The following is a 20,077-nucleotide window of genomic DNA, read 5'->3' on the forward strand; positions in this document are numbered from 1 at the left end:
AGTTATAGGCTGATGAAGAAATCACTTATTACATTATTGATTGGACTAACTTACCAATGTTATGTGTCCTGCCAATTTACTTTGGCAGGCAAGCCTTCAGAAAGAGAGAGAGAGAGAGAGCGCAAACCAATATGTAGACATTTTGCTGCCTGTGTGAATGACAAGATGCCTGCACCTCTATATAGATAAGCAGGATGGAGTGGTAGTTGAATCTTACTTTAGCACGGGCAAAGCGATAGCATCCTTCACCTCATATGAAGGTTTCAGGCTATATTGAGGGGTGCACAAAAGGTCACACAGCACACAAAAAGTAGCACAGGATACCATGTGCTCATTGTTGCACCTGACACCTGCTTGCTGCTCATTTAAACAGATGACACAGTACAGCAACAGTGAGCAGAGCAATGCAAACACATATATGCTACCAGCTGCAGTGCACGGTCTGGCTTCTTGGGGCCTTCCCCAAGATGTTGCACAACTGGGGTTTATATCGTGGGCTACAGCTCCCTCCTTGCATAATTTATTCTGATATCACCAAGTTGGGCACTTTTCTTTTGGGTGAAGACAGAGGGAAAGTAGGTGTTGAGCAGTTTCACTTTCTCTCTACCACCCAATAGCATTTCTCTGTCTTCACCTTGCAGAGGATCTGCCATTTGTTTGTTCTTCCTTTTGCTTTGAACATAGCCAAATAAACTTTTATTTTAAACTCTGTTGCAAGCCTGAGCTCATTTAGAACTTTGGCCCACTAGACTTCCCTGCAGACGTTGGCTACTTGTATATATATATACCCTTCCTTTGTGATTTCCTCTTTCTTCCATTTCTTATACATGACCTTATTAAGTCTCAGTTAAACTGTATGCTCCTCATGCAGCCACACAACTTTCTTTAGATGCCTTCCTCTTTTCTTTCTCATTGAAATTGTCTGCATTTGCACCTTCAACATTTGTCATTGTCTTTCAAATTGTTTCTGATGCTCTCTAGCCAACCAGGTGAATGTGTTCCGGTGTGTTGCGGGGAATGCTCCGTTTAAAAAAAAACCTGAATTCATTGGATATTACACAATAGATTTAGTTGAGAGGGCATGTCTTTGACAGAAACTGTGCACTTAGTGTGCTTTTAATTATGACTCTTTCTATCCATCTAAATACAGTGGTACCTCGGTTTGAGAACTTAATTCGTTCTGGAGGTCTGTTCTTAACCTGAATCTGTTCTTAACCTGAGGTACCACTTTAGCTAATGGGGCCTCCCACTGCCACCGCGCCACCGCCGCACAATTTCTGTTCTCATCCTGAAGCAAAGTTCTTAACCCAAGGTACTATTTCTGGGTTAGCGGAGTCTGTAACCTGAAGCGTCTGTAACTTGAAGTGTCTGTAACCCGAGGTATTATTGTTTTTATGTTATGAAAATGAAACATATATTTCATTTCTTGAATGACAGGTCTTATACTTGTATGCAATGTGATACCTTATTACCATTTGATTACTTTGTTTCTTTCTTAATGTGATATGCTTACATTATTAATTTAATAAATCATGTATTTCTTCTTCTCAGGTGTTTGTGCTACCCCAGGTAGCAGTCCTGGCAATGAAGGTTTGTCAGGTGCATTCTTAACTGGCTGCTTACTGAGCATCAGTGACAGCATCTCTTGTATTTTCTGGTACTTGATCAGCAGTTGCTAGGGCTGTTCTCCTTGTTTTGCCATTGGGGGTGACTTGCTATTATGTGTTATGTACATCTGAATACAAAATATCCTACTATCAATGGCTGCAGGTTTCAGTGGCTTGATATAAAATAGCTTGGGATGGTTTCATAGAGTTAAGAAGAACATTGCCATTGTTACTCAGTATGTCGGCACAAAACTTTAAAAAGGGGGGTGTCTGGTGAAGTCCACAGAAATCAGAAAATCCTCCAGAGTGAATTCTGACCTGGAAATGGGCTACTCTGTGCACTCATCCTACGTACAGAAATGTCAAAAATGGGCAAAGCTACATTCACTTATGTTAGAGCAGGAGAATCAAGTCAAGAATGACTTCACAATCACTTTCACTTTCACGCTTCTTGGATCCAGGACAGGATGAATCGAGCCTCTCTCTTTTTTTTCCTTGACAGAAAAGAGATTGTTATTTGTGCTTCCCCTACAACTTCACTTTTATTGGGTATCCTGTCTCCTTTTGAAAAGTTGTTTATGCTTCCAAGAATGCTGGGAATGGTTTTATGCCAGACAGAAAGGCAGCCTGCTTGTGCCTGGACTTTATTAGCTATGTCACAACAGAAGATGTTATCTCCTCTGGCAACATGTTTGCTGTACTTGGAGGCAGTTCTGCAATTTTATCTGATATACTTGAAGAAATTGTTTTATGTGCCTATTTTATAAGTAGAATTTTTCTCTAGCAGCAGTGACATACGGTGAATTTTTTCACAGGGAAACAGTTAGGGCTCATGTGTGTGTATTGCTCTGCAGGGCTGTGAAGTTTTGCAGCCTTTGCAGAGGTAACCACACAGAGAGAGGCAGAGAGAGACAGAGAGTTGTGCATGCACACACATACATAGAGCCTGGAGATACTGGCTAAGCAGGTACACAGAAATGTCCTGCTGGGAACATTAAGGGGACTAGACAGCTCTATCACATTGGCTTCCACAAGCACAGAGCTCAGAGAACTTTTCACAACAATACATGCCATGATAGGTAGAATTACATCCGAGACAGAAAAGAGGCTATTCTGCTTCATATTGCCCTTGCAGAAAGCTCCTTGGGGGAATGGAAGCTTAACATGTCTTTGAACAGAGTGCAGGAATAGATAGCCTGTGGATCTACATATGTTGTTTGACTCCAGCTCCCATCAGCTCCAGCTACCACGGCAGGTGCTTAGGAGCTATGTCAGTTGTACATCACCAACATCTGGAGAGCCAAAGGTTCCCTATCCCTCCTATTACTTCAAAAGAAAGTATGTGGTGGCTTTTGATCTCTTCAGAATTCTACCCATAACCTTTCAAATAGCATGAGTATATGCTGGAGAGGAGAGGAGCTGCCACCTTGTTCATTGCAGAGCCTTTAAAAGGTTAGTTTAGAACTGCCCAGTGGTTTGTGATTGTCATTTACATGGCTACACACATCCATATTTTCCTTGTTTGCATGCATGCTTTCTTGCTTAGAGTGATTCTAATGGTGACATTTATAAGCCTACACAAAGTAGGAGTAAAACCTCACAACCAGTGGTGAAGCTGCATACTCTGGCACTGGGGGCGGAGAGCAGGCGGGCGTGTGGCGTGATGGTACCCCCCTCCCCGATGGTGCAGGGGGCGGTGTGCTCCCCCCGCCCCCTCCCCATTCCTCTTCCAGTGCTCACCACTGAACTGGTAATCTGACTTGAGGGTGGGGAGAAGGACACCATACCATTTCCAAAACCATAACACATTACCCATTTACCAGTAAATAAAACTAACTTTTCATTATCCAAAGTTATTTTTTTCTCTAATGAAGAAAACACAGCTATTCTAAACTTTAGACAAAACTGGGTGATTCATTTCATTCTTCAACATGGCTCAGTCATGAAAATGTGAATTAATAAATTTGGTTCATCTGCAGGCAGAAGATGTCACAGAATAATATTCACCACAAATATATTTTGTCTGTCAGTGTCCTCAGACCAAATCCACAGCATACATTGAAGGCACTAAAATATCTCTTTAAGCAGCTGTGATCCAGCAAATTCAATAGTGTAAATTGCCACAAATAATGAGTTTGGGTACAGTTAGAATGTAGAATCCAGGAAATACAGATGTACCTTGGGTTAAGAACTTAATTAATTCTGGAGGTCCGTTCTTAACCTGAAACTGTTCTTAACCTGAGGTACCACTTTAACTAATGGGGCCTCCTGCTGCTGCCGCACCGCCACTGCACAATTTCTGTTCTCATCCTGAAGCAAAGTTCTTAACCCGAGGTACTATTTCTGGGTTAGCAGAGTCTGTAACCTGATACCTGAAGCGTTTGTAACCCAAGGTACCACTGTATGTCAATAAAGGAGAGTTGGTATTGCCATTGTTGCATGGAAATAACAAAAAGGCCCTGCTTCATTCCATGTACTCCTGAAATAAAGATATACTCAGTACTTGTTTGCACTGCTTACTAGTCCTTGAAAGTCAAATGATGTGCAAATCTCAACAAAGGGGCTTCAGTCATAAGAGTTCAGCACCCTCACATCACTGCATTACTTTTACATTTGCTGACAATCCTCTTCCAAGCTTCCTTCACTTCTTTGTTCCTCAGACTGTATATAAGGGGATTGACCAGAGGCGTCAGGACAGTGTAGAATACAGAAAAAAACTTATTCAGCTCCTTTAGTATTTTTGTTTTGGGTAGCACATAGACAATAATGATTGTTCCATAGAAAATGGACACAACAACCAAATGAGAAGAGCAGGTGGAAAAAGCCTTCTGCCTACCAGTTGCTGAGGGAATTCTCAAAACGGCATTAATGATGTAAACATATGATGTAATGGTTAAGATAAATGATGGAAGTGTGCAGAAGGATGCCATGATGGTCAATGCAAGTTGAACCTTGTAGGTGTCAGTGCAGGACAGTTGAATGATAGGGAGGAAATCACAAAAGAAATGTTCTATTTCACTGCGGCCACAGAATGTTAGCTCAGATACAAAAACGATCAATATAGTGTTTTCTATGAAACCAAACAGCCAAGATGCAGCTACCAGTTGAAGGCAAACCTTGTTGTTCATTATTCTTGTGTAATGCAGGGGTTTACATATTGCAGCATAGCGATCGTAAGACATCGCCGAAAGAAGGTAGCATTCGGATGCTGCTAAGGATGCTGCAAGCCACAACTGCATGATGCAGCCATGGACAGGGACTATCCTTTTCCCAGTCAATAAACTATTCAACATTCTGGGCAGGATTGTTGAGGTATAGCAGGCCTCCAAAGAAGACAAATTCCCCAGAAAGAAGTACATGGGAGTATGAAGGCGCTGATCGGTCACAATTAGGACAATGATAAGGATGTTCCCAGTCATAGTCAAAGTGTAGATGATTAGAAAGAGAAAGAAAAGAAGAATTTGCAGATGCTGGAGATCCCCAAATCCAAGGAGGATGAATTCAGTTGTCATAGTTCGATTCACCCCCTCTGATTCTACCATGGTTTGCTTTTTTTTTCTAGAGGCAAATAAAATAAAAGGCATGCAATGATGTTTACATTGCAATTCTGGTGAATAGAGCATATGGTTCTAGGATAGATCATATAGTTTTCTCTATGGATGCCCAGTTTCTCATTCCAGTTCTGTAAATTAATGTGGGGTGGGGGAGGAAGAAGGTCAGGCCAGAGTTTTCAGTTCATTAAAGAGGCATGTTGAATATGATCTATTTAGATATTTCAGCCCTGTCACAGTATGGTGAATTATGATGCTCACCTGAAATAACAGCAATAGAAATTACCTGTATTCCTTAGTCAGAAAATCTAAAGCTTGGGACTTGTACTTATATAGCAGTTAAATCTCTGTTGTTATTGCAAAAGGACTTGATTATCTTCTCAGATCGGGCAGTCACCATTCCCATTGTTCCTGATCTGTGTTCTGAATCTACTGTTTAAGAGGAAAATAAACATTTTTGTCCTAATTGAACTCTTGAGGCAGTACTGCTGCTCCTAGTTCCAACAAATCTGTTTTACCCTTTAAGGAATATGTACCCCCAGTACAATTCATTAAAAAAACTAGTGCTGTGTGAAAAATGTCTTCTGTGTTTTCCCCCTACCCGTTCTCCACAAGAAAATAAATCACACTCAGAAATTGTCGAGAGAAAAATGTCGGTGAAATTCTCAAGAGTGGGTTGAAGATTTTATGTTGCACTTACTTTTGTGAATTTCCTATATTTTGTTCTACAGATCATTTCTCTGGTAATCTGCACTCTGTTCTGTAAAACAGATATAGATAAAATTTCTGACTGGTGATGTATATACTGTATTGTTGTGCAGTGTTGTATATTGTGGTGTATGGTGGATTGTCGTGTAAGTTAATGTTGTTTGTCAAATAAAGTATTTTTGAAAAAATAAAATAGAGGACAAAGGATTAAGGGCCTTGGTGTGAGATGGGAAATGGGTGAGCCCCCTCCCTCCCTCCCCCCTCCCTCCCTCAAAAGATAAAGCCAGAGTTTGAAGTAGAGTTTTGTGGTGATCTGGGTCAGAAGCAAGGCAGCAAGCTGAAGAGGTCCAGAGTGTAGATGCAAAGAGGAAAGTGCCTCAGAAGGGTGAGCTAACTGGGGCTGAGAAGCTGCAACTCATTGATTTTGCCACTCTCTGGGAGCCTGCTGTGGAAGAAGGGGTCAGCAGGAGGAATTGGAGGTACTGTATGTGTGAACATGCTGGAGGAGCAGCCAGCAGCTGAAGAAATGGTGGCTTATTTAAATAAACCATATTTCATAAAGATGCCCCAGTCTCTTCTGTGCCTTACTTCCAAAGGAAACATGAATCCTTGGTAAGTGCCTGGAACCCTTGGAATCTTGCACCATTTGGAGATGGTAATAGACTGCAACAATACTTTGATTTAACCTTTGTTTCATTATGTAAATCACTTTCGGTCACTTTTTTTTTGGAAAAACCAAACAAAAAGATTGATTAGTTCTTATTATTAAGATTATTATATGTGGACAATGCTCTGAAAATGATGCTTCATCACACATAATGTCAGAGACTTCTGGGTGGAAGTTGTGTTGTTCCCAGGGAATTGTGGGTAGAATAAAAAGTTCCACTACTTTGAAGTACGGTGTAGCTTTCTTCAAAAATACATCACCAGTTGTTATGCTACTGCAGCCTAGTATGATCCTGGATCCTTTGGGAATTTTCACTCCTGTCAGGGACTGGGTAGATGAGGAAAAATGGTGGAGACCATTGTCCCAGGTATCACCTAGAGAGGAGGAACAGGCAGATAGCATAGACCTCCAGGAGTGGTTTGGCACAGGGCATACCTCAGAGGGAGATGAGGGCAAAAGTTGGGAAATAATAGGAGAGGAGGAGGAGGAAGTGGAGAGCATTCAACTGGCAGAACCTGAGCAGCAGTTGAATGAGAATAGAGAACAGAGAGCTCAGAGGCAACTGTCATGTACCAGCCACCATTGGAGGCAGGAGGAGGAGTCAGATGAATAGCGATGAATAGGGAAGTAACGTAGAAGGGGTGGAACTTCACTGGGGGCAACGTTAGGCATCATGGAGCATCTTCAATTTGTCTCTGTAGCTTGTATTAATAAACAGAACACTGCTTTCCTGGGAATTGGCTGCAGCTGCCGTCAGCACCCTGACAATGCCCCCTGCATCCAATTCTTAAAAAATTATGGTGAATGGTTCTATGGAGCCCAAAGCTGAGTTTTTACATTGCACTTCACAAATGCAAGTTCTTTGTTGTACACACACAGTTTCTGGTTGAACACTGATTAATTATAGCTCAGTTTCCTAGTAGCTTTAGGCAAAAGACTGCAGTAATAGTAGGGTCGCCATACACCATTTTTGCCAATTTCCCTTGAAAATAGCTTAAAAACTGCATTCTTTTGTGATTTTGCCAAAAAAGCAACCCTAGGTAATAGCCAAAGATGAATATAAAATAAATCATCCAACCACAGCAAGTTTCAAAATAGAATCCACTTAATAGAGACAACCTGATGAAAACACAAGACCACAAAAGTATAGGGTGGGGATTTTGACTCCTTCCTCATTTTGTCAAACACATTGCTGGTAAAATCTGCTGCCATCTGCAGGATGTGAATTTTGAGTCATCCTGAATCATTACAATGGTACCTCGGGTTAAGAACTTAATTCGTTCCCGAGGTCCGTTCTTAACCTGAAACTGTTCTTAACCTGAAGTGGGGCCTCCCACTGCTGCTGCTGTGCTGCTGCTGCTGCTGCTGCACGATTTCTGTTCTCATCCTGAAGCAAAGTTCTTAACCCAAGGTAATATTTCTGGGAGTCTGTAACCTGAAGCATCTGTAACCTGAAGCGTATGTAACCCGAGGTACGACTGTACTTCATTAAAAAGTTCCATGCATGTCTCACAACATTACATCTTAATGCTATTGAACATTTGCATCTTAACCACATTACACAGTGCCCTCTGAAGCCATTTTAACAGGAGACAGTTAGATATTTGTGTCTCCCACATCTGTGAATGCAAATCCACATTACAACAAGCCATGTGCCGTGCCTTACACAAGGAGCCTCCATGTGTACAGTAATGACTCCACTTCAGAAGTAGCAACTAAACATGGGAGCTACCAAAAAAATGCCATGGAGGTGAGGTAAAGCTGTGGGCTTGCAGTACTGTTGTATCTATGTTGCTTCCTCACAGCAGCAAAGCTTGAAGAAGCCTACAATGTGAAGTAATTTGCCCACTTTCTGATAGCTCTCCCCAGGGCCATCTTCACCTCTTTGTTCCTCAGGCTGTATATATAAGGATTGACCAGAGGTGTCAAGATGGTGTAAAAGACAGAGAAACCTTTATTCAGCTCTCTTAATTCAGCTGTGTCTGGCAAAAGATACACAATGATGAGGGTGCCATAGAAAATAGTCACCACAATGAGGTGAGAAGAGCAAGTAGAGAAGGCCTTTTGCCTCCCTGCGGTAGATGGGATTCCAAGTACGGTAGTGATGATGTACACATATGATGTTATTGTTAAAACGAATGGTGGCAAGGTGCAGAGTGAGGATAGGACAGTTGATAAAAGCTCTACTTGGTGTGCATCACTGCAGGTCAGTTTCATCATGGGGATGAAATCACAAAAGAAATGCTCAATGACATTGTGGCCACAGAAGGTTAACTGTGCCATAAAAATTAACAAGATTGAATTTATCACAAAACCTCCAAACCAAGACCCAGCTACCAGCTGGAGGCAAAGCTTGAAATTCATCAGGATTGAGTAATGCAGGGGTCGACATATGGCCACATAGCGATCATAAGACATTGCTGCCAGGAGATAGCACTCTGTTGCAGCTAAAAACCCAAAAGCTCAAAATTGCACAATGCAGCCCCAGACAGAAACACTTTGGTTCTCAGTTAAGAAACTGGCCAGCATTCTGGGGAGGATGGTTGAGCTGTAGCAGGTCTCCAAGCAAGACAAATTGCCCAGGAAAAAGTACATTGGTGTGTGAAGGTGCTGATCTGTCACAACTAGTGCAAGTATGATCAGGTTCCCAGCCATGGTCATGATGTAGACTGTTAGAAACACAACAAAGAGAAGAATCTGGAGGTCCCGGACTTCTCCAAATCCAAGTAGAATGAATTCTGTGATGATGGTTTGATTTACCCATTCTAGTCTTTGCATAGTTTTCATCTAGTGGAGTGGGAAGAGAACAATTAATGCAATTACTATTAGTTTTTTTAAAACACAGTTTCAGTAACACCCAACTAAGCTTTAAGCTCTTCAGTTGTGTGTAAAAAGGTAAAGGGACCCCTGACCATTAGGTCCAGTCGTGACCGAGTCTGGGGTTGCGGCACTCATCTCGCTTTATTGGCCGAGGGAGCCGGCGTACAGCTTCCGGGTCATGTGGCCAACATGACTAAGCCGCTTCTGGCGAACCAGAGCAGTGCACGGAAATGCCGTTTACCTTCCCGCCGGAGCGGTACCTATTTATCTACTTGCACTTTGGCGTGCTTTTGAACTGCTAGGTTGGCAGGAGCTGGGACCAAGCAATGGGAGCTCACCCAGTTGCAGGGATTGTAATCGACGAGTCCTAGGCTCTGTGGTTTAACCCACAGCGCCACCAGCATCCTCAGTTGTGTGTAGGATGTATCAATTGGTTCCATTCTATGAACAGGAATCTTTCCATTCATGGAAAAGTCCTTGATCTAGTGAAAGCCTCTCAAGGATGGGTCATTATTTTCACTGATGTCCTTATCTCCCTGTTGACCCTTTGGTTTCCATGCTGCTTCAGAGGGTGCACCAATTCTTGGGATCAAGTTTTCAGAGGAGAATGGGCAAGAATCACAATAGATAATTGATTTAAGTAGCTTTAAACACATTTAATTTCAGCAGTTTGTGCTCACTGGACACGATCTGTTCAAATTTTATACAAATTGTTTATTTAGAACATATGGGGTTAATAAAATATTCTAGTTTGGTGTCTAAAAAGAAAAGAAGGAGAAGAAAAAACCTTCCCTCTTCTGAATTGCATTGTCATCCAACCAAGGGAATGGATTTTTTTTTTAGATTTTCAAATGTTATGCTAAAGAATCAAGTAGGTAGTCGTGTTGGTCTAATGCAATCAAAATATATATATATATATTTTTTAAAAAAAACAGTCCAGTAGCACCTTAGAGACCAACTAAGTTTGTTCTTGGTATAAGTTGTCATTCTGAAGAAAGCTTATACCAGCCTTTCTTAACCTGTGGGTCCCCAGATGCCAGATGTTGTTGGACTACAACTCCCATCACCCCTAGCTAGCAAAGCCAAAGCTCAGGGATGATGGGAGTTGTAGTCCAACAACATTTGGGGACCTACAGGTTGAGAACCACTGGCTTAAACCAAGAACAAACTTAGTTGGTCTCTAAGGTGCTACTGGAGATCATATATATATATATATATATGCTTTCGTAGATTTTCACGGGTACAGGAATGCAGGTTTTGGTGTCCTCGGGTGTCTTCCCGTGTAAAAGTTGGGGTGTCTAGGCGACGTTTCGACGAGGTCTCACTCGTCATCTTCAGGCTGGTGCTTTCGGCTTCTTGTTCCAGTAACAAGAAGCCGAAACTCTGTTCCAGTAACAAGAAGCCGAAAGCACCAGCCTGAAGATGACGAGTGAGACCTCGTCGAAACGTCGCCTAGACACCCCAACTTTTACACGGGAAGACACCTGAGGACACCAAAACCTGCATATATATATATATATATATATATATATATATATATATATATACACACACACACACACACACACACACACACACGCTAAAGAATGTGCAGTATATTTTCCTAACAAAGCATACTATATAGTTGCTCAATGGATACATGCAGGGTCTCCACCCTTTTCTATCTCCTGCAAGTTGCAAAGAGAGCTATGAACAACAACAAAGACAGTAATTCTATTTGTCTGGGAGTGAGCCCCATTGAATCCAACAGGATTTCTTCTGAGTAGGCATGATTAGGATTCTGCTGTAAGACACATTGTTCTCCTTAAAAAAATAAAAATAAAATAATTGACAGCTTTCTGACATGCTTTCTAGACCTGTCAAAACAAATAATAAACCAGGGAGGCAAGCTGAAAGTAAATGATGAATACAAAATAAAATTTAAAATATCAATAAATACAAAATAAAATTGCAAAGATTAAAAAGATTTTCAGAAAATGGTAGCTGTCTCTTCTGCCATTGCTGAAGAGCATGGGAAAGTATTGCTCACCTGAATTCCAATTTGCTAGAAATCTTTGAAGGTTAACTTCTGGACTTCAAAACCAGTTACTTTAAATATTGAGATGAAGCTATTTCAGTCATGCTCACGGATCAGCTACATTGAGAAAGGTTCACTTGCGCCTGAATGTTCAAAGTTCTTTCTTTGAGTTACAATTGCTTAAGAAGAGTGGGAAAGAAGCAAATACTCATATCCTAATTAGACTCTTGGGAAATCTTTGAGTTTAGTTTCCAAATCAGTTTTGTGCATCTCTTTCTGAAACACCCCTGTGGGGCTCAGAAGCCCAATTGCCTGCATTGCTGGCAGCCTCTCGCCCTTTCTTGAACACCCTCCATTGTGGAGTGTTCCCTCATCCTCCTCTCCTCTGCCCTCTCCTTGGGAGTCCTCTGGGCAGCTACTGCTGCCACCCCTGGTCTCTGAGCTGCCCCCCTGCCTCAAAGAGAGGTGCCTCCTCACACTGTCCCACAGGGGTTTGTCCATTCCCAACAGCAAGGGCTGGCAGACTGGCTGGCTGGGCTCCCTCACCCTCTTGCTTGCTTATTCTGGGGCCACATCAGCTTCTGGCAACCAGCACCCCCTGGCCAGCCCCAGAGGCACCATTTGCCCACAGAGCTTGTTGTCAGGATTGCTGCAACAAACAGCTGTGCAAGCCTTTTGGAGGGAGAGATGTGAGAGGACATCAGAGGGAGGAAAGGAAAGAGGGACAGAGGTCAGTGTTGCCTATGGCACCCTTGACTATAATTCAAGGCACCCCAAGATGCCATGGCACACTGGTTGAAAACCACTGACTAAGTGAATATGTGAATATTCACTCAACAGCCATTCATGTGGTATCTGAAATGAAGCTGCATGCTTCAGACTTCTATAACCATATATCACATGGAAATCAAACAGTAAAATAGGTTCCCTCTCCCGTACCACCCCCACCCCTACAGAATCTTCTCTTCTCAGCTTGAGTTGCCTCTTGGGAGTGAAGCTCCTGAAGATCTATAAGAGGCAAATATTGATAAAGTTCTTTGCCACATTGTCTTTCAACATCTGCCAATTAATATATGACCAACAGAACACACATAATCACTTCTAAATATTTATTTCAATGCTTGATTAGACCCATGGGAATGAATGAACCAAATATAAACTTCATTGCCATGTCTCTTTCATTTCTGTCAATGCAAAGAGCAATTAGGCAGATCATCTTTGAAACGGACAGAGTGAGAAAAACATGATAAATGGAGGAAACAGCAGCTCACATTTGGTGGATGGCTACACCAATGAACTGCATGATCAGCAATGGAGAGAGAGAAATAAAATAAGATTAGGTAACCCAGAATCTACCCATGCACAGCTAGGTAAGTTCATGTGGTATTTTCAGTTATCTTATTCGTTACCAATTTGATTGATTGTATCAGAAGTTCATTATACTTTGAATACTCTCAAGAAATATCTTCAGGGGTTAGGTGTGCATAAAGCCACCATCTAAACTGGGGCTTTGATAAAGAAAATATTTCTACCAGTGCACACTCTTTTTTCAAAAAACATTGAAGAAAACAGGACAGTGGCAGCAATTCAGCAATTCTTCTTTGTTTGTGCATGTCAGAACCATAAGGAATAGACTGATCAGGCTCACAGGGTTTAGCTGGATTGTGATGGGATCTGATGGGATGGGATCTGATGTTGTTGCTTCTGGAATTAAAAAGTGGCAGTGGTGCCATCAGCACAGGACTTTGAGACAAAACGTCAGGCTTCCATGCAGAAGAATGAACAGAAGGGCCTTCAAACCAAGTGGTGCTAAATGCATCACTTTGGGGTGATATATTATACATTTACTGTCTAAAGACCTGCACCTCATAAGAACATTGAATAAAATATTAAATTACCTAGCTGCAAGGAAAGCGATACATGAATTACAGTCGTGTTCAACTCTGATTTTCATTCTGAGAATGAATTGTTTCAAAACAGTGCTCCACAGTCAGATGTGACAACCAAATTATAGCTCTGTCAACGCAGAGTAGTGCTGTAGTAAGAAATGTTGGCAACCTTTTCAAAACTTGTGTAGCATATCTTAAAATTCCACAAATAATTTGTTTGGAAGGGAAAACATAATTTAATTCAGAATTCTGCTAGAGGAGAGTTTTCCATAGGCATATATCAACTGCCAACTTGTATAAGAAAGCACTGCCTCTGTTGGGAATAGCGCAGAAAGAACAGCCACTTAGGATCTAGTTCACTCTGCAATGCTCAAACCCACCTGGCTAATTTCTGGGCAAGAATTGCAAAATAGGTATCCCCAGGTCTAATGATAGTTTCTTGACCACTTCCTTCTTCTCTAAGGCACTACATTCTCAGCAAGAACCTAATATCCTAATTCAATCTACTTGAGCATTTTGGCATGTCTGCATCAGCACCTTTTCCATCTTCTCTATTTCTAAACTGGATATGTCTTCTTTTCACAGCCACTGAAGAAGCAGACAATGCATAACCAATCATCAAAAGTGACTGAATTTGTTCTGCATGCATTCTCTGATGATCAGAAGTTGCAGACATTTCATTTCACTACTTTCCTAGCCATTTATTTGATGGCCGCCATTGAAAACATTTTTATCGTCACAGTTACCATTTCCAGTCATCACCTTCACAAACCCATGTACTTCTTTCTCTCCAATCTGGCATTACAAGACCTTGGTTCCATATCTGTCACAGTTCCCAAATCCATGGCAAATTCCCTGATGAAGACCAATACCATTTCTTACAATGGATGCATCTGTCAAGTTTTCTTCCTTGTCTTTTTCACTGCATCTCACATTTTCCTCCTTGGCATCATGGCGTATGATCGCTATGTTGCCATCTGTAATCCACTGCAATATGAGACTGTGATGAATGGGACAGCATGCATCCAAATGGCAATCAGTGTATGGAGCATCGGGCTTCTTTATTCCACAATATACACGGGAAGTACATTCACAATAGAGTTCTGTACCAATGATATCAATCAATTCTTCTGTGAAATTCCACAGCTATTCAAAATTGCTTGCTCTGACTCATATATCATTGCATTTTTTGCTGTCTGGGTTGGAACTTTTGTGGCCTTTATTTACCTTACATTAATAGTTTTTTCTTATGTTCAGATTTTCAGGGTAGTTTTAAAAATTCCTTCTGCTGAGGGGAAGAAAAAAGCTTTCTCAACTTGCTTGCCACACCTTGTTGTAATATCCTTATATTTTATAAGTGGTTCTTTTGCCTATCTAAAGCCAACATCGAGGTCCCTATCAACCATGGATCTTGTAGCTTCATTGTTCTATTGTGTGTTGCCACCTCTTATGAACCCATTAATCTATTGCTTTAGGAATAAGGAACTAAAAATGGCATTCTGGAAGTTGACTGCCAATCTTTCCACTCCGTTCTTACCCAGTTGTCATTGACTAGTGGACAGGTCTTAGTATCACTTCAGCCAATGGAAAGAAGAATAAATGTGACCACCTCCCAAACAAATGTGGCGAGAGGAACATGTGATAAAGGCTTGACAGCCATATGTCAGGAGTGCTCTGATGGTGTTTCCTGCTTGGCAGGGGGTTGGACTCGAAGGCCCTTGTGGTCTCTTCCAACTCTATGATTCTATGATTCTAAATGGAGAAAATGACAAATCCCATTGGATCGCTAGAAACCAGCAGAACAATCAGAGATGTAAAAGGAACAAATATAATGAATTAATCTACATACCATGGCCCTTGATAACCCTTCTTTAATTGTTGTTGTTGTTTAGTCGTTTAGTCATGTCTGACTCTTCATGACCCCATGGACCAGAGCATGCCAGGCACTCGCACTGCCTCCCACAGTTTGGTCAAACTCATGCTGGTAGCTTCAAGAACACTGTCCAACCACCTCGTCCTCTGTCGTCCCCTTCTCCTTGTGCCCTCCATTTTTCCCAACATCAGGGTCTTTTCCGGGGAGTCTTCTCTTCTCATGAGATGGCCAAAGTATTGGAGCCTCAGCTTCAGGATCTGTCCTTCCAGTGAGCACTCAGGGCTGATTTCCTTCAGAATGGATAGGTTTGGTCTTTTTGCAGTCCATGGAACTCTCAAGAGTCTCCTCCAGCACCATAATTCAAAAGCATCAATTCTTCGATGATCAGCCTTCTTTATGGTCCAGCTCTCACTTCCATACATCACTACTGGGAACACCATAGCTTTAACTATACGGACCTTTATCGGCAAGATTATGTCTCTGCTTTTTAAGATGCTGTCTAGGTTTGTCCTCCTTTTTTAATAGTTGCTCTTATGTCCAAGGGGGTTTTCAAGGGTGCCTGCAAAGCATTATGAAAGGTAATGCTGCCAGATAATCAAAAGCCCATTTCAAGTTGTTGTGCAAGACACCATGTTGAAAAGGGAGTCTGCAAGACCCTTGCAGGCAAAAAAGGGTCACCGGATCCCATTGAGATTGACAGATGAGAAGATGTTTGACAGATGGGAAGCTCTGTCCACCTGTAAGACTTGGAGCATGATGGGAGAGGGAGATAGCATGTCTGGCCCACCATCCAGATCCCCTTTCCTGGATTGTAGGGGGGTGGACTTGACATTTACTTAACATTTTATTAAAACTATTATAGAATAAATACTTTTAAAATAAAACCAAACATTTCTGGGTTTTGCCCACTTAAGTTTTAAAAATGTGTCTGAAACTGGACATTATTTTTAATCATTGTTTCTTCTGACAAAGATGCAAACAGTTAGAAAATACACTTCCTAATTAGAAACTGTTTCATGTTCTTCTAATGAATCCCTTTGGGGAATGTTTGTATCCACAATAATTTTGCTTAGCTCCTTGAGGGATGTGTGTCCCTCATGAAAATAATTAGCACTTTGCATTTGAAAATTAAGGTTTAAGATGTATCTTTCTGTGTTGATGACTTAGCTGTGGCTTTTTGGTTGCTGTTGGTTCTCTGACTGTTGCTATCTGCTGCCACCTGTTTGTTATTGTTACATGTTTATTTAATACTAGGGACTTTGCTCTTGCACTCAGATCTTAAAGTGCTTTGCTTTAGCAGTCCATAGGTCTTCAGAACCCAGCTGTTAGCATTCTAGGTGAAATGAACCAAAGTGAATCCCTTTTAGTTTCTGCAAAAAAAGCTTTTGGACCAAAGTGTTGGCAATCTGGCGGCCTTAATGCACCCTGAACAGGCTGCTGTGTTTGTAAAAATCATCCAGGGAAAAGGCTATATACATTTTTAGATTTCCCATTATATTGAATGGAGAACACACAGATTCATGTTAAACAGAGTGGCATGGAACTCAATACACAGATCAATATGGAGAGAGTTCAGGGTAACTCAGAAACAGTTTGAAAACAAAACAAATCACACAGTGAAATGGCAAATATTGTGGCCTGTGTACATCCCATATGTAGCTCATAGAATCATTGAATTGTAGAGTTGGAAGGGACTCAGAGGATCATCTAGTCCAACCCCCTGCAATGCAGGAATATTCAGCTGTTCCATACAGGAATCAAACCTGAAACCTTGGCATTATCAGCACCACACTCTAACCAACTGTGTGAGAAAAGCTGTCTGACCATCTTTCTCCATGTCGTTCAAAAAGGGTGTGTGAAACTGGTTGTGATCTGAAATCCTTATTTCTCCAAGCAAATTATTTGTATCTTTTTTAAAAAAAATGCACCTGCTAATTAGAAACTATTGCAAATATATATATTTTCTAATCAGGCTCAGTCCAAAACAGCTTGCTGTCTGAGGCAGATCAGCAAATGGTGCTGTTATTGCACCCAAAGTAAGACGGATACTGCCAATATGTTTGTTAAGGAATACAGTTAATAGGTTAATTCTCCATGAACTAGCAGAGATCATTCATTCCCCACAATGCACCTACAGGCATCTTGTGATACTGATATCTGTATTAATGAACAGATTTGGGAAGTAACTTTGTGCATAAAAGGGCTCAGGTGTGGCTTGTGGTAGGAGACAGCCTTCAACAATTCCTGCAATATGTTGGAACGGTAGGTCTGAAAGAAGACTTTTTGAAGAGATTGTCTGAGGAAGAAGTTGAGAAATTGCCAAACTTCAGAACTCAGAGAACTCAGAGAAGTTGCAGGACTGTGCAAGCAACTGAACCTAAGGACTTGGCTGTGGACTTTTAACACATCAAGGACTTTGCAGCAAAGAACCCTCTCTGGGCTCAGAGAGCAAAGACCACTTGTAACATCTGTAAATAGTGTGTATATATATAGTGATGTGTGTTGGTGTTGGCCTCATAAAAGCAGCCCTACCAAATGGATGTTTTCTGTGGTGAGATGCAGGAGGTGATCAAGCATAGAACTTGAGTGAATGTGCCCTCACGGAGTTAATAAAAAGTAGTCTCATTCTTTCCTTTCCAGGCTAAAGCAGATATTCCCTTCTCTAGTACTGTCCAATTCTACACCAAAATTTGATCTGCCGAGTGATTACTCCACATGGGGCCATCTCCACTAACTCACATCAGTCTGAGGACAATCACATTCAGCCAGTGATGCATATGTCTTGCTTGTGGGAATCAGGCCTGCATGGTGCCTGAGCTACCGAGCCCCATCCTTTGAATCTAGAGATCCAGCCAATTTTTTTATTGATTACTCGTTATTAAAAACATTTGGGAAATGATATATAATGAACTTGTGGGGGGGGTGTTTAAAATAACGTTTGTTAAAAAACCAGAAGCATTTTTGTTAGGTATTTTAGAACAAGAGTTGCCGAAAGAAAAACGGACACTATTTATGCTATAACAGCAGCTAGAATTTTAATAGCCCAAAATTGGAAGACTGGAGAAGTACCATCAAAAGAACGACTGCAAGAAAATTGATGAACTATGCAGAGTTAGCAAAGTTAACGGGCAAAGTGTGTGAAAAGGACAATACAGTAGTGATTTTGAAAACAAATAGGAACCTTTTACAGTATATTTGCAGAAACAAAAAAAAATGGACTCATTGGCAGGATTTAAATAAACATTTACAAATTTATTTACAGAGAAAAAGAAGTATAACAATGTGATAACATAGTATTATGTATAAACAGCAGAATGTATCATTTGATGTAACAAAACCAAAATGGAAGCTGAGGGAAGTCAATAGGGAGGGGGGAAATCGGAAAATGAATGTTTAGTAAGGATATTGGATATTTGTTATGAGGAAAGAAAATCAGTAAAAATTATTTTTTTAATATATATATATTATTGATTACTCTACACAGGTGATCAATAGCTGTTTTCCACCCTACAAAAGGTTATGAGTCCAGATGGTAATAGAACACAGAATATGGGATATCTGAAAAATTTTCAAACATTGTTGAAGTGATTCTTAAAGCAGAGGTGGGTGGGAATATGCTTCCTTCTTAGTAGACAAAAAGCTGTTGCAGCCTTGAATAATATTAGCTTTTTTGCTGCTGCTGCATGAAACTGTTGACTCATGTCAAAGGAGCTAACTCTAGGGGTTGAAGTCCTTTCACACAAACACCCGAATAAAATATGTGAGCCCCCAAAATTAATGGGCATTGCCATTCAAAAGGTGTGTGCATGTTATACCATGTGATTGATTATGTGGGGTGGGGCTTATGTGCTTTGCCCCCACAATACTTTATTCAAGTTGGAACTCCTGACTCATGTGGAGTGAAGGAAATAAATATGGGTAAAATTAACTGGAGTATCTCCTTCTTACTTCTGCCAATACAGTACAGAGAACAGTAAGAGAGAGAAGGATGTGATCCACAGAGAAAATGGCAAATCACATTGCTTGGCCAGAAATGACTTTTTATCGGTTGGTACTCCATGGAATGTTTCTATATGTAAACAGTAAAATACACATATATGCCACAAATACCCATGAGTGTTTTCTTCTGAGTTTGATTAGACTCCTGGGAGTGGTAGAAATAAATATTCATTGCAGCTTCTCCTTTACATTTCTGCCAGTACAGAGAACAGTATCACCTCTGAAACAGCTGTGGAGAGAGAAGGATGTGATACGTTGAAAGGGCAAATCACATTGGCTGCCCAGGAAAAAATGCCACAGATCTTAATCAGGTATGAAAATGAAGCAGATAAAATTATGCAATCTCTGCCCATGAACAGCATGGTAAGTCTTTTCAGTTACTGGTGACCTACATAATAGAAATAAAGTTTTATCACAATTTATTTATTGATTATCTAGTCCAGAGTCTGCAAAGATTAGGTGTGCAGAAGAGTCACCATGTCACCAAGAATGATACAATTTAATTCAATAAAGGGAATATTCTTGCCTGCACATAGAAGAGAACAGGCCAGAGTAAGTCCCTCTTTGGTTATGGATGTTGGAAACATGGCAAGGAAAAAGACGGTTAAAGATGACAGATAGCGTTACTTGGATTATGTTGGAAATTGATGTCTGCTTTGTATTCTTTCTATTCAGGTTTGGGAAGGCATGATTCTAGGCTTCCTGTTAGCAGAAGCACACATGCACACACTGGAAGAAGAAAATGGGGCACCTCTCCCATGAAGTCTCACTTTGCTTGTGCATCTCAGAAACCTGATTTGGACAAAGATTGATGATCATTGGGGTTACTTGGATCATTTTGAGAACTGATGCCTGCTTTTCATTCTTGCTTCTGGGAGTGAAAGGACCAGTGGTGGATTCATATCAGGTTTGGGGGTAAGAATTTCAGACCTCCACTTAGATTAAA

The 20,077-nt window shown here is 41.0% G+C and overlaps 3 protein-coding genes and 1 pseudogene across 4 annotated transcripts in view; 2 read left to right on the top strand and 2 right to left on the bottom strand.

The window, feature by feature from the left end:
• The window catches only part of LOC309354855 (olfactory receptor 5AP2-like), a gene marked incomplete at both ends in the record, with an annotated part of 215,639 nt that overhangs the window by 100,509 nt on the left and 95,053 nt on the right, over positions 1-20,077 (top strand). The window lies entirely within an intron of this gene.
• On the bottom strand, positions 3,743-5,155 carry LOC309355514 (olfactory receptor 6C4-like). Its single transcript, XM_081886452.1, has one exon. It carries the CDS (start codon positions 5,147-5,149, stop codon positions 4,196-4,198), a length of 954 nt encoding a protein of 317 aa, XP_081742578.1. The 5' UTR covers positions 5,150-5,155; the 3' UTR covers positions 3,743-4,195.
• LOC309356136 (olfactory receptor 11A1-like) lies at positions 8,358-9,320 on the bottom strand (annotated as a pseudogene). The gene has a single exon. The product of its transcript is annotated as an olfactory receptor 11A1-like (transcript).
• On the top strand, positions 13,863-14,810 carry LOC309356137 (olfactory receptor 14A16-like; the record flags this gene model as incomplete). Its single annotated transcript, XM_081887315.1, has 1 exon — positions 13,863-14,810. The coding sequence occupies one exon, from the start codon at positions 13,863-13,865 to the stop codon at positions 14,808-14,810; it is 948 nt and encodes a 315-aa protein (XP_081743441.1).

Source organism: Podarcis melisellensis (assembly GCF_964234715.1).
Source record: "Podarcis melisellensis genome assembly, chromosome: 13".
Taxonomy (NCBI): domain Eukaryota; kingdom Metazoa; phylum Chordata; class Lepidosauria; order Squamata; family Lacertidae; genus Podarcis; species Podarcis melisellensis.